This window comes from Humulus lupulus, chromosome 9 (assembly GCF_963169125.1).
Source record: "Humulus lupulus chromosome 9, drHumLupu1.1, whole genome shotgun sequence".
Lineage (NCBI taxonomy): Eukaryota > Viridiplantae > Streptophyta > Magnoliopsida > Rosales > Cannabaceae > Humulus > Humulus lupulus.
Genome location: NC_084801.1, coordinates 15,769,593 through 15,786,804, shown reverse-complemented (window position 1 = coordinate 15,786,804; position 17,212 = coordinate 15,769,593). Strand labels below are relative to the sequence as shown.

The 17,212-nt window shown below is 29.8% G+C and overlaps 1 protein-coding gene across 1 annotated transcript; it reads right to left on the bottom strand.

The window, feature by feature from the left end:
* Positions 1-37: 37 nt before the first annotated feature.
* LOC133802162 (CSC1-like protein ERD4) lies at positions 38-4,876 on the bottom strand. The gene is made up of 6 exons (XM_062240435.1): positions 4,284-4,876; positions 2,857-2,993; positions 2,427-2,699; positions 1,351-2,192; positions 834-1,089; positions 38-608 (listed from the first exon to the last, which is right to left on the bottom strand). Exons 1-6 carry the CDS (start codon positions 4,552-4,554, stop codon positions 231-233), a joined length of 2,157 nt encoding a protein of 718 aa, XP_062096419.1. The 5' UTR covers positions 4,555-4,876; the 3' UTR covers positions 38-230.
* Positions 4,877-17,212: the final 12,336 nt, after the last annotated feature.

Genomic DNA, 17,212 nt, shown 5'->3' with positions numbered 1-17,212 from the left:
CGGAAAGTAAAAACATAAGCTGTTCAGTAAGGAAATCTTCACACCATGAAATCAGACACGTGATATATTACAAACAATCAAATGTTGTGGTTCCTAATTACATAATAATATATATTGAGAGAGAGAGAGAGAGAGAGAGAGAGCAAGCTTTCACTAAAAAGACACCAATCACCATGTAACAAAGGAAGAAGAGAAAGAAAAAGAAAATGTCAGATACACAAATTTAGACATCAAACAAATGAGGTTGACCTGGAAACTTGAGACAAAGCATCTTCATACTGATCATCATCATTCTTCTCAACGTTCAAGCATGGTGGGATGAAGGATCTAAAAACTTGATCCAAGTTGGGAATTTCCTTTGGTTCACGAGCTACAATTTCTAGAGCAGTGTCGTGGAAAGATCGATAGAACTTCGTGTGGCAAAAGAAGGCAAAGAGAAGGGAAATGATGGGAAGTATGATTAGGAATGGTGTGTAGTAGAAAATCTTTGCAGAGAAGTAACCGATCATGGTAACTTGGTACAATATCAGGGCAGCAATGATGCGCACAGCCATGTGTGGCCACATTCTACCATAGCATTCGTATGACGGAACATAAACTTTGAGGGCCTGTAAGCATAAGATATTGTAAGTAAATGAACAAACTTTAAAGGAAAAGCAGTGAAATGTAATGTGAAAGCAAAACAAAATTTGCCATAAGCTTTGGCTTTGGCTTTGTGTTTCAGTTTCTCTACTGATTATTCTGTTTTAAAATGTGCTTACTCTCTTTATTTAAACAAGGTTCCAATGGAGAAGCCAGCAATGGTGACATATAAATGAGTGCAGCAGCATTACCTGATTACGAAGGATAAGCCATCCAAGACCAAAATACGCCACCCCAAATGGAATAATTAGTGGAGCAATGACAGAATAGCAAAGGACAATAGTGGCGACGAGCAAGTCACCAGGAACTCTAGTCCCATATTTAAGATCTCCTGGAAACCAAGCTTCTTTTACTTCAGCTTCTGTCTTGCACACATATTTTCTCTTGATATGGAAGATAATAAGAGGAACTATTCGGGTGAGTTCAAGCCCGTAGCCGACGAAAAACCTGAGAACATAAACAAAGAAGACAAACATAATTTCCGTTATATCATAAACAAAGAAGACAGACATAATTCCTTGAAATGAATTTTTTTAATTTTAATTTTTTTTTTGGTGGGTGTGGGGGTACACCAAAGAATAACTACAAAAATGTTTTGGATGAAGAAAAAGAGAAGCAGCTTCAAGTTTGAAACATTCAAATCAACATGAAAAGGGAAAAGGAGAAGGCAAAACAGAAAAAGACAAGAAATGAGGATAGTCATCTTACTTAAGAGCCACAAAGGTGAGAAAAAAGGCTGCATTTCCCGGGATGCTACTAGCTAGGACGTCAACAATGGAGTTTGGATCCTTCTGAACCTTCTTGAATGTTCTGTACAAAGTTCCAGCGAGTGTAACTCCAATAAACACGTTCAGCACAGAGAAGTAAAAATATTTCCCTGAAGCAGCTCTTATTGCATGGCCCAAAGAAGGAATTCCCTCAGCCTTGGATAGAAACAGAAGTAACTTAGGCAACAAAGCCAAAAAGACAATGAGCGCAATCTGTGGGAGGTACGCTTCCAGCACAGTCCTTACTGCATTATGTTTCAATATTGGCTTCAAAAATGGGAGAAGTTTCATCAAGTTCTTTAAGGTCGTGAATGCAGAGATAAACCCAATTGGAATCAAGTAAAAAAATATGGTGAGAGCCACGATGATGTACACAATGTATTGCCGCACTTGCCTCTCATAGAATGTTTTCTTAAGATTAGTCCATAAAATTTGACGAGGCTCGGGAGCCTCCATTACTGTCCATTTGTCAACCAGTTGAGCATGGAGACTCTGAGCTGCAGAAGTTGCAGCTATTCTGCTTGTGAAAAAAACCAATGCAGCACGTAACTGCTTGTCCCTGAGTGTAGTTTTTTGTTCAGCTTCCAGTTTTGGTACTAGTTCACTAATTTTCTCGGTGTAGAACTCAATGCTGTCTACTTTTTTTCCAAGTATACCAAGACAGCCAGTTTTGTGAGTGGGTCTTGCCTCAGACTTGCCGGTCCTTTTTGACTCCGCATGTACTGCTTCAGCGCGTACAAGCTTCTTCTTAGACGCTTCTAACTCTGTCCAAAGTTTATTCACCTGTAAGAATTAAACTCAAGGTAAGTGGAACAGAATCAATTAGCATAAAACATACGAGATCGTGATAATCAATATGTAACACATCTATCCAACTATTCAAGAATATCTAGGTTCCATTTTGACATGGAAAATGGAAGAAAAAAAAGCCAGCTTATTGTTAAACTGAACAAACACAAAATGGACAATGAGGAAAAAATAAAACTAACACAAGTAAGAACAAAATAAAAACAATACCTCTTTATTGTCTGTAACAATCATTGACCTGTAAAATGTGTCGGGATAGATCGTCTTAAAGTATGTATCGACCTGTTCTTTTCTAGTCTGTCCTTCAACAGAAGGTATGTCTCTAACGAGAATTACATATTGTTCAGGCTTCAATTCAGGTGACATCAATGCTTCAGTTCTCAAATCAGAAACATGATTATATGCCCTCCACAAAAGGTAATAAGTAACGAAAGAAACACAGTAGACTGCAAACAGAAAGGCCCACAACCTTGGACTCTTCTCCTGCAAACAAATAAAAACCCAGTTAAAATATTGAATATTTAATTGGATAGCTCATTAGCAAGCAAAATGTTTTCATGTTTCATGTATTCATTAAATCAGCAATACAAACTAAAAGGAAGAAAGGCATTCAAGTTTATGCAAAGGTGAAAGAATTTACATGGACATTTGCCATGCTTAATTTGTCCAGATCAGTGAAATTATCAGCTCCTATTTGTTGCAAGAGATCATCGGTGGCAGCAACTGGTAGAAGTGATGGTAGAAGAACTAGGCCACATAATACCAATATCATCAAAACTGCCACATCAATTAGGAAAGTTAGAATCGTTAGTTCATCAGCTTTGTAAGCAAAAAGCATCTTTGAGTGAAGCTCATTCAATGGACATAATCATAGTTTGAATGAAGCTCTAACAAATAAACAATTTGTCAAAAAATGATTTATGAAAAGAAAAAAATATAGCTTAATCCATATGATTTTAGAGAATATTACAAGCATACTCGAATGCACATCAATCATGAGACACATCTTATTTATTTTTATTTTTTTCATTTTATCCCATTTAAGTTAAACATGTCTTTCATGTCTAAAGTATGGTCATGCACCATTGTACTCACCAAGCATGGCATAAGCCACAAAGGACAAGCATAATCACAACCTGTTTACACTGTTTAGGTTATTTTCTTTTATACTTTTATTTGTTTGTTCAAATACCAATCTAAATGTGAAGTACAACTATGGAAGCTCAGCAAAAAGTACCAACTTTGAAACAGTGGAGAGACGCTAAAAATCAGGATTTTTTACTGTTTTTTTTTTACAAGCATGTTACACACTTTCATGTAAGTGTTTTGTCTCTTCTTACCGGCGGCGGCCATATACAATACTAGCTAGACTATCGACAAGATTTGCAACTCCATTAAAAAAAATATTCTCCATAGTAAAGAAATGAATCAAATCTTAATTAGGTAAAAGAGACTAAACTAATGTTTGGGATTAAAATAAAGTAATTAATTCACAATAAGATAATACTCAGATGTTGGAACAGTTGACACCAAAGAAGCTAGAGCAAGATAATAAATAGGTCGCTATTCCCTTAGACTAAACTATTGAGAAAAAGTGGGTGAAAGCTACAAAAAGTTAAAAGAAGCTTTAAACTCTAAATCATTAAATTAAAACCAAAACAAAATTAACAAAACTCAACCCTAAAACTCCAATCCTATATGAAAAATACATAAAATCTACATATATTTATTGGATGAACAAGAAATAAGATATTGCCCACACAAGGTTAGTCACAAAGGGTGACTTTTCCACTGCTATAAAAGGAAATCAAAATAAATAATGAATTGTAACTCGATACTAATCACATCTTTTGATAAATAATTACTCAATATTCCTAAAACACAATCAAATTCTGCATATATGTATACCCCTTTCCTTAAATTATCTAAATATATAAAAATATGACCTTTTCAAAATCAATAAAGTAAACCCAAAAAAGACATTCCAAAACTAACAAATTCAAAATAATAACTTCACACATATAAAATTACTACACATAAACGACAAACAAAGGGACAGAGCCAAACCAGTGCTGAGGAAGACGAAGTAGACAGCAGTGTCAACCCCTGACATGGAGATAACATCCTCTTCTGTAGAAGAAAGAGCTTCTCGGATCCACCCAAATGGGCTGCAAGAGGTGGATCTGTTTTCATTCGGATCCGAGCCTTTCAAGATTCGATTCGGGTAGTAAACGACGGCGTTTCCAGGCTTACTGGAAAGCCATGAGTAAACCAACACCAAAATAAGAAATATCACCAACGACGTCCCTAAAGAAGTCAGAAACGAGCTCAAATCCATCTGGGCCTCTCTCTAAAACGCTAAAACTCAGTTTTTCTCCCTCTACACGAAGCCAAACTCAAAAACCATGAAAAGGGTACGAAGAAAAACGAGTCTTTAAACCAAAGATAAAAACTTTAAAGCGAAACGAAATAAGAGCGAGATAGAGCCGTTAAGGGGTCATTTAAGAAAACGAAAGTAACCGTTGGGAGAGGATTAAAGAGAGAAATGAGTGAGTGTTGAAGAAGAAGAAGAAGAGTGTGTGAGAGCTTAAATGGTATATGGAACGGTTAGTTGGGATGTTGCTGTTATACAACAGAGAAAAGCACAAACTAAAAAAGGCAATGCTTTGTAAAATCTTTAGAAACTGAAAAATATATAAATAAAAAGAACGAGAGAAAATATCTTCGTGGCTATACCGTGTCTGTGCTGTGTTCTGTCTAATTTTTTTTTTCTTTTTAAAACAAATGAAATTTTCTCAGCTTTGTAATAACCACTTTTTTAGCTGAACGTGGTGGGGTTGGTTTGTGTTTTTGTTATTTTTTAAAGAAATAATTTTTAATTATGTTATTTTGTTTTATGCTTAAGAATGCAAAAAAAAGATAGAAACCAGAATGTGTGGCAGAGGAAGGGCAACGTATAGAGGTGATCAAAGGGGAAATGGTAGAGAATTTTTGTGAAAAAAATATATTTAAAAAAAATTATAAATATATATATTTGCACATGTGTGAGTTAACAAAGACTATAATGCATTAAATGATAATCTTTTTTTTTATTGAAAATAAATAAAACAATATTGTGAAAAGAAAATAAAAAAAATCAAGGCATAGTGATATTGTTATCTGTTTTTTTTTGGTTTTTGTGGAATATTGAGACAAAGCTGGTAGGTGAGATTAAAATTGTGTTGTACAAGCACATATATGTATGGTTTTGTTTTTTTTTTTTTTTATTAGTGACATTAATTCCTAAATAATTAACATTTATATATAATTTGGTGGAATCTCAATAAAGAGTTGCACCTATGTTTAGGGAAAAACATGGATAAGAAAAGAACAATGTAAGGTGATGAAATTAGGTTTTTCTTTTTCTTGGTTTACAATTATGGAAATGGAAGGTGTGAGAATTTGGAGGAATATGTGTTTACTTATCCATTGAAATAATTTCTGATTGTTTAGTAGGAATAAGGGTTCAAAGCTTTTTAATTCATAGTATTTTTTTTTTTCAAAACTTGTAAAATTATATTTGATTGTGATAAAAAAAATTATTTAGTTGTACATAAGAATTTTATAAAAAAAAATTATTTATTTTATTATGATAGCAAACTTGTTAATCTAGTTCGGATGGGTGTGGTCAAAGTTAATGTACAATCATTAAAAAAAATTAAAACTTGTATTAATTATAGTAATGTTTTTAAACCAAAAATGACCCTATTTTCTTAAGAACCCTATAATATCAAGACTTATCAAATAATTGTACACTTCTTGTGCAAGAAAGTTTAATGCAACTTATTTTCCTAGTTCTATAATAGTTATAAAAATTGTTGAGGAAACATTTTCAGACAAATGCTTGTAATTCTACTCATTAGAAAAATAGTAAACCTTTTCAATAGTTGATCAAGTAAAAATAGGAAATTTATTAAGTATGTAATGTGTGGTCCATATTAAATAACTTATATATATGGTTTAAAATTACAGCAATAATGATTGTGGCATGTTTTTAACACCATGTATAAATATATACATAAAATAAAGGTGATTAAAAATGTATGATATGTTACGTACATTGAGTATAATATTAGTGTAATTTATTTATTTAATTTTATATTTTCTATCATCACTAACTATTAAATATATAAATATATAGGTCACTAACTATTAAATATATAAATATATAGGTCAATTTTCTTATAGGAGCTTCATTTTAAGGCCTATCGGTAGGGCTCTCACTGTTTCTCGACCCCTGAACAGTTTTCGGCGCGATTTTTTTTTTATGACAGTGTATATTGTAGCTATTTAGAGCATCCTGCAAATTTTCAGAAAATTCCGAATAGTTTACAGTACTGAAAACTAGGTTCAAACATGTTGTTTTCCACGCGCATAAAAAAAATTAGTCACGCGTACAACAACATGTTTGAACCTAGTTTTCGGTACTGTAAACTATTCGGAATTTTTTGAAAATTTGCAGGATGCCCTAAATAGCTACAATATACACAGTCATAAAAAAAATCGCACCGAAAACTGTTCACGGGTCAAGAACACTAAGAGCCCCACCGGTAGAACTTAAAATGAAGCCTCAGATAATTCAACTAAATATATATATATAGACACACAGTATTTATAAGCCTGCTTTCAGCCTTTATTTCAGTGTACAACTCTTATTTCCCCAATTGAGTCCGTTTTTTGTTTTTTTAATTATCACATTAATGATTCATTAATCATGGGTATAAGAAAATTTAAATATTATATCTACATATATGAAGTACAAGTGTACTATTTATGAGAGTTTTGATGTTTTCATTTTAGGAAAATGAAATGATTAGTAATAGGTAAAAGGACAATACTTAGTAAATTAAAGAAACCATAAGATTTTATATTTGCATATGGTACTTTTCTAATGTGAAACGTCCAACACCAAGTTATTTGAATGATCAACAAGAATATACATTTTAGAAGTTTTTTTCTTTCTATTGAATGCTTGTGGTATGAAATTTGTAATAGCTTTGTAATGAGAAAAAAAAAACTTCAAATTATATATTATGTGTTTTTTTTAAATGACTAATTTTATTTCTAGTTTTTCTTTTCTAATAAATGAGAAAATTTGTGTAGTAATTTAGTTAGATGACATAAGTGTAATAAAATTATAATACAATGCTTAATTATTAAGAATAAATTACACTTGTTATAAAATCAAAGAAAGAGTGCAGAAGTGAGTGGAGAATAGAGTCTTGTAGTACTTCTTTTGTGATCAATTTAGTAATTTATAGAAAAGTTTATAATACATTGAGTTTCTAAAATTAATAACTTCTTCTTAGGATATTAGATTTGGATTTGCTTGAGGGTTGTGATGAACGCTGGTGTCGATTGAGCCTGTCGGAATCAATAGAGTGTGACCGACTGAGTTAGTTGGAGGGATGCAGCCAAAAGAGGGTGAAGTGGAGCAATATCTTGGATTGTGAAAGTTGGAGGAGGAGGAGAATTTCTTGTTCTTGGGCGAGCCACTTATTGGAGAAGAATGGTGAGATAGTTTAGTTTTCATCTGATGCCATATTAGAGAAGACACTATGATTTTTCTTTTCTCTCAACAAAACGAATTTTTGTTATTAACTCAGTTAAAAGAAATGTCTACAATAAATATATACAGCCAAAGCACAAGTATAGATTAGGAACAAAGTAAAAAACTACCTAACCAACTCATAACAACCCAAAAAAATAGTTAGGGAAATAAACTACTTTTAATATAGGCAGGGCCGGCCCTGAAAAAAAGTGGGACTAAGACGGTTTTAATAAATTTGAAAAAAATAGAGCCTTTTGTATAGGTGGGAAAAATTGAAATGGGAGTTTGAGTTTTTTTTTTTTAAAGGATGTGAATTGAGAGTGAGATTGTGAGAGAGAAGGACGAGAGAGAGAGAGCCAAAGAGACTTTTCAGCTTTCTTTTTTTTTTTTTTTTTTCTTTGAATTGCCTCACACGTTTTGGTCCAGTTGGACCACTACATTTATATTTATTTAAACTAATTAGGTCGGCTGGGAAGGAAAGGCTGCTGGGCCTTATTTAAATTTTTTTTTTCTTGAACACCAGCTGGGAAGGGGAAAGGCTGCTGGGCGGGCCTTATTTAAATTTTTTTTTTTCTTTGAACACACTTTAGAGTTTACATGATATTTTTGGGCCCTAGGCACGGACCTAGCCCGCCTATGCTCAGGGCCGGCCGTGAATATAGGATGTAAACTAATCACCATATAAATAAATAATTAAAAATTATTTCATAAATAAATATGTCACATGCTAATACAGGTGAGTTTCCACGGTGAATGTATATAAAATGACATTGTTTAATTAATTTCCAAAAGAGAAAGAAAAAAAAATAGAGTTATTAGTTAATTGAGAAAATTCTTTAAAAAACATCATGATATCTTATCTTATAAGCTAGACTTTAATTTGAATATTAATTTCTTTTTATTCATGGCCAGCTCCTTTTCTAACCAGCATCTAGAGCTTATTTATACCAAAATTGATTTAAAGAAGAAAAAGGTATCCTCATGTTACTTATTGGGGAAAATATAATATATTATTTATATTCATATTCATATCTGGATCTTTGTATTTATTCATTTAAAAAATAAATAAAATTAACATATTAGTTTTTTTTCTTCTTTTATTATATATGTTTGCTTCATATGAAAGAAATTTCTCTGGAATATCATGATTGGACTAAGTACCCTACAGATCGACCTCATAATAATTAATCATGGGGTATTCTTTTATTGTAAATTAAGCTCAAAATTAAACATATATATATATATATCAAATAATTTAGGGACATTTTATGGAATAAAATTATATAATCAAAACATAAACCTCAATGGGTTGAATGAGTTATTCCTACTTAAGAAGACAAAAACAAGCAAGTAAATGATAATCATATATTCATTGAAATATATGTAAATAGTATTTTCCTTTTAAATGAGTAAAGTTTTATTAATTATAATAAAACAAAAAGAAAAAAATGTTTTAATGAATGGGTTTTTTAAAATCAAATAATGTATACAATTACTAAAAAAGAAATAATATTAGTAGTCATCATAATTTAAATCACTATCAATTCAGCAAAAACGGACCTTAGCTAATATTAATAAGGTGTTGGGATGGTTGCAAATAAAACATTAAATATTAATATATATTTTTTTGCATTAATATATAAAATATTTTTAATAACATATACAGACATGATAATACTGATACATGTCGACTGGGTTTTAAAAAGTACAGTAATAGAAAACCGTTATAAATAAATAAATATATTAACTTAGATAATTATAAATAAAATATATCGCTCCAATCAATCTGTGGATATACGTACAACAAAAGGAGTTTAATCAAATTTAAGAAGATTTCAAAAAAGTCAAAGTGAAAATGTATTACCTGTACGTGTTTCATTAATGTCATGTTGGTGCATCTTAATTTATTACTATATTAAAATATGATTTAATTCATAAATCAATTAATGCTTAGAGTATATAATAATAATAATAATAATTTTGCATGGATAATCAACATTTTTATTGGATTTTTGCCTGTGAAGGTTTTTAATAAGGCCAATTTTTTTCTAATTTTTTTTTATATATTTTTATCATTAAGCTTGTATACCTTATCTTAAAATTTGACTATACGCTAGCCAATCATAACAGGATATTGATTGCTTTGGGATAGGATTTTTTTTTCTGAAAAAACAAAAATTATATACAGTCTATTCCTTTTATTTTATTTTATTTTTTGTAAAATGAGTTTTGAGCTCTTAAAATTAATTTAGACCCACTAAAAAATAAAGCTCATAAACTCTTATAACTTTATTTTGGAAAAAAAAAATATAAGAAAGAGAGAGTATATTCTAGAAATTTACATGTATATTTGAAAATTTAAATTTATAGTGGGGGGCAGGAAAATTCGCCCTATCCATATCACATTAACTTTCCTAAAGCTAACATTCAACTTTCTTAATTAATTGGAAATAAAAAAAAAATTAAAAAAATAACTTCTTCTTTGATCAAAAGATTCAAACATAGTTTTGGCCAAATCAACTCATCAAAACCTATCAAATAAAATAAGTATTTCTTTAAAAGGCAATAAAGTAAAAAAAACACTCTTTGGGTTATTCCTTATTCCCAATATTAATTGAAACTAAAGGTACCTCAATATTATTCTTTGATCTTAGCCTATTGCTGCTTCTTTAGTGCTCGAATCAATACCAATGAATAATAAGCTTCTCAGTTCTTCCACCAAAAAAAAAAATTAAGGTCTTATTAGTAATATCTTAATTACAAAAACAAACAAAATCTTCTTTAATTATATATGTCAATGAACAAAACTCATAAAAGCTTTCCAATTTTAATTTTGCTGAAATAATGTTGACTAGTGTTAACATTCGCCTCTTTTCCCATATTTGAGTAGCAATTTTTGTATATTTTTTTTTTAAGAAAATGTCACTGTAAAACTTTTTTATCGTACTTTGAGTCAGGTATTTTTTTTTTTTTTTGGATTGGGGGACAAATAGAGTATAACCAAATTTCTATTTTTATTATTATTATTTTTATTTGGGAACTAATAAATCATTAAACACAGATATTCGGATAAAATTGAAGTAGTGGATGGGCCTGAATAATGACACGTGGCGAAAGCTAACAATATGTCATCCAAGGTGTTGGCCTACGTGGCAGAAAATCCATGTTGCCGACATAGTAAGGTACGACAATGATTTTTTTTTTTTTTTTTTTAATTTGTAATTTTTTGGAGTAATGAAAAAAGAAAGTAGGAGCTTTTTGACTGGTTAGGCGTTAGTAAAGAAAAGAATAGAATAGAATAGAAATTGTACACGTGGGACCCAGCCAGAGAGAAGGACTGGGGTGGGACCCACAAATTTTGTCCGTTAGTGAGAGAGTGTGTACTGTCACGTAGAACCCGTCAAGAAGCCTTCCTTGTCGGCACGTCAAAAGGACTAGCCATTAATAAGGGCCACCCTTTTAACTAATTTTAATTTTACCTTCATTTTTTTAATTCATAATTGTAACATCCAATTAGGGTAACAATCTTCATCAAAGTAAATAAATTTGCGATTGAATTCGTGAATGAAAAAAATAACTTCCAAATAAAAACTCCACCACAAAAAAGTTTTAACATTTTTCTTTGTCAATTAATGTCATTGTTATGTCCATGTTAATGGTCAAGTAGGTTGCTATGTTATAGCAGGTGTCATTATAAATTCATCAAATTTGAATAAGCATGACAATCTTACTTATTTTTGTTTATGAAAAATATGTAATCTTCATTAATAAAGTTAATATAACATAACTTATTACAAACTCGAAACAAGCCATATCAATAACAAATCTTTAACTAGGTCCAATAGGTGCTAGTACTTTAGTATCAAAAAAACGTGAAGTAAACAAAGTTTTATTTCCGAATTGCAAAATGATAAATCAATTCCAGTAATGAAAAAACACATAAAATTAATAATAAGATTAAAGACTATATTATTGGAAAATAAGCAACGATCTACTAGATCCGTGAAGATTGACAAAGAGCAACAACCCATCACCAACCAAGGAACTAATAACCTATTCATCTGGATCCAGAAAAATCTTAATCCTAAACATGGAATAATTATCATTGAAGCCACAAACCCCATCAATAAGGTCGTTGATGGCAGAATTACACAAACAAAACACACAAAAACAAATAACAACAAAATAAAAAATGGACACCGCCTCTGGTTTGAACTCCTATCTCTGGCCAATGTCGTAAAAGACCCCAGGCCACCGGACCCAAATACATCTGATCGGCCACCACTGATCTGACCCACCCAACCCAAACAGAGGCTCGGAAGTCGACTAGTCTGCTTGAGAAGAAGCCTGGAAGGAAACAATTTGTCCCTCAATCACACCAGTAGTAGCGACAAGAAATAGAGAGCACAAGCCAAAAATAGAGATCCCACCACCTGTCACCAATTGCCCAAGAAAGACCACTGGCGGAAAATAACAACCCTCTCAGCCATAGCCCGCCAAGCCCAGAAGTAGGCCGACAAAACTTCAGGCGAGAAGGGAAATAAAAAAAATATTGATTTTTTAAATTTTATATTATTTTAATTATTTTTAAAATTTTAAAATTAATTAAAATGTTTTTTCCAAAATATTTATGAGCTGGACCAATTACGGAGTGACACGTGTTGGTCCAGTCATCATGTAATGGAGCTCAACTGACGGAAACTGACGGAATTACAGTTTTATTGACTTTTGGTACTTTACCCATTAAAAAAAAAGATTGGGTCCATGCTGGGTATTTTCCCCAAACATTGGGTGCTTATGCCGCAAATATCCCTATTAAAATTTTTGAAAAAAATATAAAAAATTGATAAAAATGTTTCATTTAATTTTACTTCTAATACCAAACAAATAAAATCATTTTTTAATGAATAATTAGCATTTTTACCTCCCCGAACTTATGACACTACCAAATGGTGCCCCTTAACAGATACTACATTTTAAAAATTTCATGTGAACTTTTTCATTTACAGAAACATAGTCATTCTGTTAGCTTTCGTTCCATTTTTCCATTTAAACTCTGATGTGATGTTTTCACGTTAATCCTGGGTGTAGAAAATTAGCATTTTTGTCCTTTAAACTTTGATTACTACACAATTGTGCCCCCTTTTATTCAAAATAATAATTTAAAAATAAAAAATCTATTTTTTATTAATTCTTATAAAAAAATAATTCAAATATTAATTGAATTCTTAAAAAATTAAATAAAAAGTCATTTAAACTCTTATAAAATCTTAAAAATTCACTCTAGATTTAAAAAATCCAAATAGCTAACAAATATGAATGAAATAAAAAAATCAAATATCAAATAAAAATTCACTAGATATTAAAAAATTAAATATGAATGAACTAAACAAATTAAATATTAATTAATTCAATAGATACATGTTAGTAACCTATTTATTTTTGTTATAAATTAAAAAAAAAGATTCCTTCATGCTGGGTTTTGAGTTGCACGGCTCCAATTGTTTTATTTTCTTATAATTTTTCTTTTATTTTCTTCTTTTTAAAAGAAAGAAGATACATATAATGTGATTTGAATTTGAATGTATATTTAGTTTTTTACAAATAATGTATATTTAGTTTGATATTTAGGTTTTAGTTTCATTTAACATTGGATTTTTATAAATTAAATCATTATAAATTCGAACTAATACTAAGATTATTTTTCAAAGATTTAATGTTTTTTTTAATGTTATTGTTTTAATTTTTGAATTTTTTTAATAATTTATTAGGTTTGAATTAATTATTAAATAATTAATACAAAAATTAGATTTTTAAAAAAAATTATTAATTTTTCTTATTAAAAAATGCATGATTTGGTAATGATCAAATTTTAGGAGATAAAAATGTTAATTTATCATAATTTACAATGTCACATCGTTTAAGCGACAAAATAGAACGGAACCTTACAGAATGATTAGATTTCTGTAAATGATATATTTCAAGTTGAATTTTTAACACGCCGTATATTTTAAGGGGCATGATATAGAAGTGTTATAAGTTCGAGAAATAAAAATACTAATTATTATTATTATTTTTTAATTTCCCGCCATTTTACAACAAAAAGAGATTATTATAATTTTTTTTTTATCACACGTTTGTATCAGTTTCTTTTCTTTCATCATCGTTTGCCATTCATAGCTTAACATGAAAGAGATGTAGACTTTCTTTTAGTCAGTGTCATCACAACTGCAGTGTCAGTATCTCTGACGACTAGTATTACTCCACGTGGCAGTTTCTGTTATAAATGGATAGAATTGGACTTGTTGTGGGACCCCACGTATTTTTATCTGTCATATCATTCTGTCTGGACATAACTAAACTAACCAATAATTTAGACATAGATAGTGAATGGTGATATGTAGTACACCATCATCCTTTGTTTATCTATATATATACATAGAGACAGATCCATTTTAGATTTTTAAGAAACAATTTAGAGAAACGAGCAAACGAAAATTTGATGGTCCATTACAAATCAAATCGTTATTGGTTAGGTTTGGATTTGGTGGAAATTATGGAAAGGAAAAGAAATGTGACCAAAATTAAATACCATCAATTTCGAAGCATTATTGCTCTTTTGTTGAAATGTTGGAATTCATTATATATGGTAGCAAATTTTTGTGGTTGGAGTTACTCCAAACCCCATTTGTGAGGCAGTATTTTTGCATCTTTAGATATGAACATGATGAAGCATGTCACATTTGACTTAAGATTTAAGGGAACCTCTATGGTAGGAATAGACTTTTTTATCTTACTGTTGTGACACTACCTTATTTTATATACATGTATAATTTATGATTCAATTTTTTATATAACAATGTTTATTGTAATTATGGCAAATCTCAAGTTTTTTTTTTAATTTGGATAGTTTAGTGTGGGAAAACATAAATTTTATAACATTCAAATCAATTTGTTTTGGATAGTATCGAATTGGTACAATAAAAAAAACTTAAAACATTATTTTCGATATTAAATTAAGAGTTTTTTTTAGCAAAATACCTATTTTTTAAAAATATTTTACATTCTAGCCTAGTTTTAATAATTCTTTGCAAAATAACATCTCATAATTTAGACAGATGATCGAAAAATTTAAACAATCAATCGAAAAATTTAAACAATTAATCGAATTTTAGACTGATATCATATTGTAAAAAAATATCAAAAATAGGTTAGAGTATAAAATCACTTAAAAAAAAGTTTATTTTCACTAATTTTTCTTAAATTAATCTCTTATTAAATAATTAAACCAAATCAGAAAATCTCTTAGAGTTGGAGGCCTTCTTTTATACCTTAGGCAATTGTTATATACATCCATAATATTTGGTTTGATTAAGTAATATTGTATGCAATATCATGTCAAAGGTTTTTTTTTTTTTTTTTAAATGTGAATAATAAGAGGTTGTCCGCCAGCGCATGATATTTTTTCTTTATCTTTCTTTTCATAAAGTCATAAATAGGGACTTCTATTTTTTCTGTGTGAAAAAATGTTATCAATTGAAACGTCACTATCAGCATAAATCAATGTAATTGATATCATAATAATCTTTCAGAAAGTAGATAAGATAGGGATTCTAGTATTTCCTCCTTTTTCAACAATTTTTATTTTTATTTATTTCCCCAAAACAAGTTTCATAACATTAATTGGCAGTGCTTGTACAAATAGAAACGGTATCATACTAAATCTAATTCATGCTATTTAAGACTTTTGCAATATTTTTTTTAATCCCAATTTAATTAAAAAAAATTAAAAACAAGTTAGACACTACACAATAATATAATAAATTTTACATAATTAAATAGTTAAATCACATGTTCGCCCTTAATATTGGTCTAATATTATACTTTATCCCAAAATAATTGACTGGTAGGTTTTGCATGTTAGACAAAATATTCAATACCGACTGATATTTTAAAAATCATCTAATTATATTTGAGAATTTGTAATTTTTAATAATTTATAAAAAAATTAAAAATTATGAGCATGTTCGGTAACATATTTTTAAACAGTTTTATTATTAAGTAATTGAAAAATTGAAAACAAAATAAAAAAATATGTTTGGTAATCTAATTTCACTTTTTATTTTTTAAAACTTTAATTAAAATTTATTAATTTTTAAAAATAAGATTTTCTCACTTTTAATTTTTTTTAAAACTTATTTTCATTTCTTCTTCCTCTTTCTTCTTCCCTTTTCTTCTTCTTGCAGCCCCACACGATCCAAGACCTTTTTCTCAAGCATCAATATTTTCTTAGTTCCTTCCAAACTTTGTTCACGCCACTATTTCATTTTCTCTTATTTCTTCGATCTCTTTCATCATCTCTCTCCCTCATATGGTATTTTTTTCCCTCTCAATCTCTTTTCTCATCATGGATTCTCTCAAATGCTGGATATGCATTAGAAAATGTTATTGGATCTATGAAGGAATGGTGGTTATTGAAAAACTTCTTTAGTTTTCTAAGAACAATATGAATGAATCAAACAATTCCATAATAAAAAAAACACAAGGAAAGTAAACAGCACACAAGGATTTTTACAATGTTCACTGAATAAATCAACTACTCTTTGGGTCACAAAATCCAGGGTAAAAACTTTTACTATATCAAATCTTTTTATTTACAAATTGCAATCTCAAATACTAATTTGCTGAAGAACAAACGAAACATATAGAAAGAATTACATTCACCCACTATTGAGTCTCCCACTCAATTTTCTTTCTTCTAGATCCCTTAGAAGTAATGTTGAAATCCCTTCAACACTTTTTCTGAAATCCCTTAAGAACTCTTTGAACAAATCCCTTTGTTCTTCTACTTCAAGTATTTCGAACTCAACTTCAAGAATGAAGTTTCAAACCCTAATGAAAACCTGCAACCAAAAACAAGAGAGTCGAATCAAGAAGACAACAACAAAAACTCTCTGCAAAAATAAGTTCGTAAGTTTTAACATCCAAGTCCCAAAAAGGCATGTATATATGTTTAGCTAACTAATCCTAATAGAACACTTAACAACCACTTGACTAGAATTAGTTAAAGCTAACTGAAAACTTATCTTCTGTGGCAAGTGAAATCGTTGAGATCACCAGATGCAACAAATTCACAATACAAATGCATCAGGGATCATGATTTGTTATTCAGAATAATACCTGCACAAAACATGGTTATTACAATTATGATCAATGAACAAAACAAAACAGACCAACAACAATTATTACCTGAACTAAAAAAAAAAAAAAAAAGGAACAATATCAAGTGGAAAACACAATTGTTCAATAACACAAACCAAACTAAAACAAAACAAAACATAATATAAAGCAAGCCAACAAAAGTCATGAAAACATCAAAAGATATGAGAAGCCTAATAATTCAGTG

Coding starts and splice junctions, on each gene's coding strand:
- LOC133802162 (XM_062240435.1), bottom strand. CDS start 4,554: ATGGATTTGAGCTCGTTTCTGACTTCTTTAGGGACGTCGTTGGTGATA. Junction 2,994..4,283: donor CTTCGTCTTCCTCAGCACTG/GTTTGGCTCTGT, acceptor TTGATGTGGCAG/TTTTGATGATATTGGTATTA. Junction 609..833: donor GGCTTATCCTTCGTAATCAG/GTAATGCTGCTG, acceptor TTATGCTTACAG/GCCCTCAAAGTTTATGTTCC.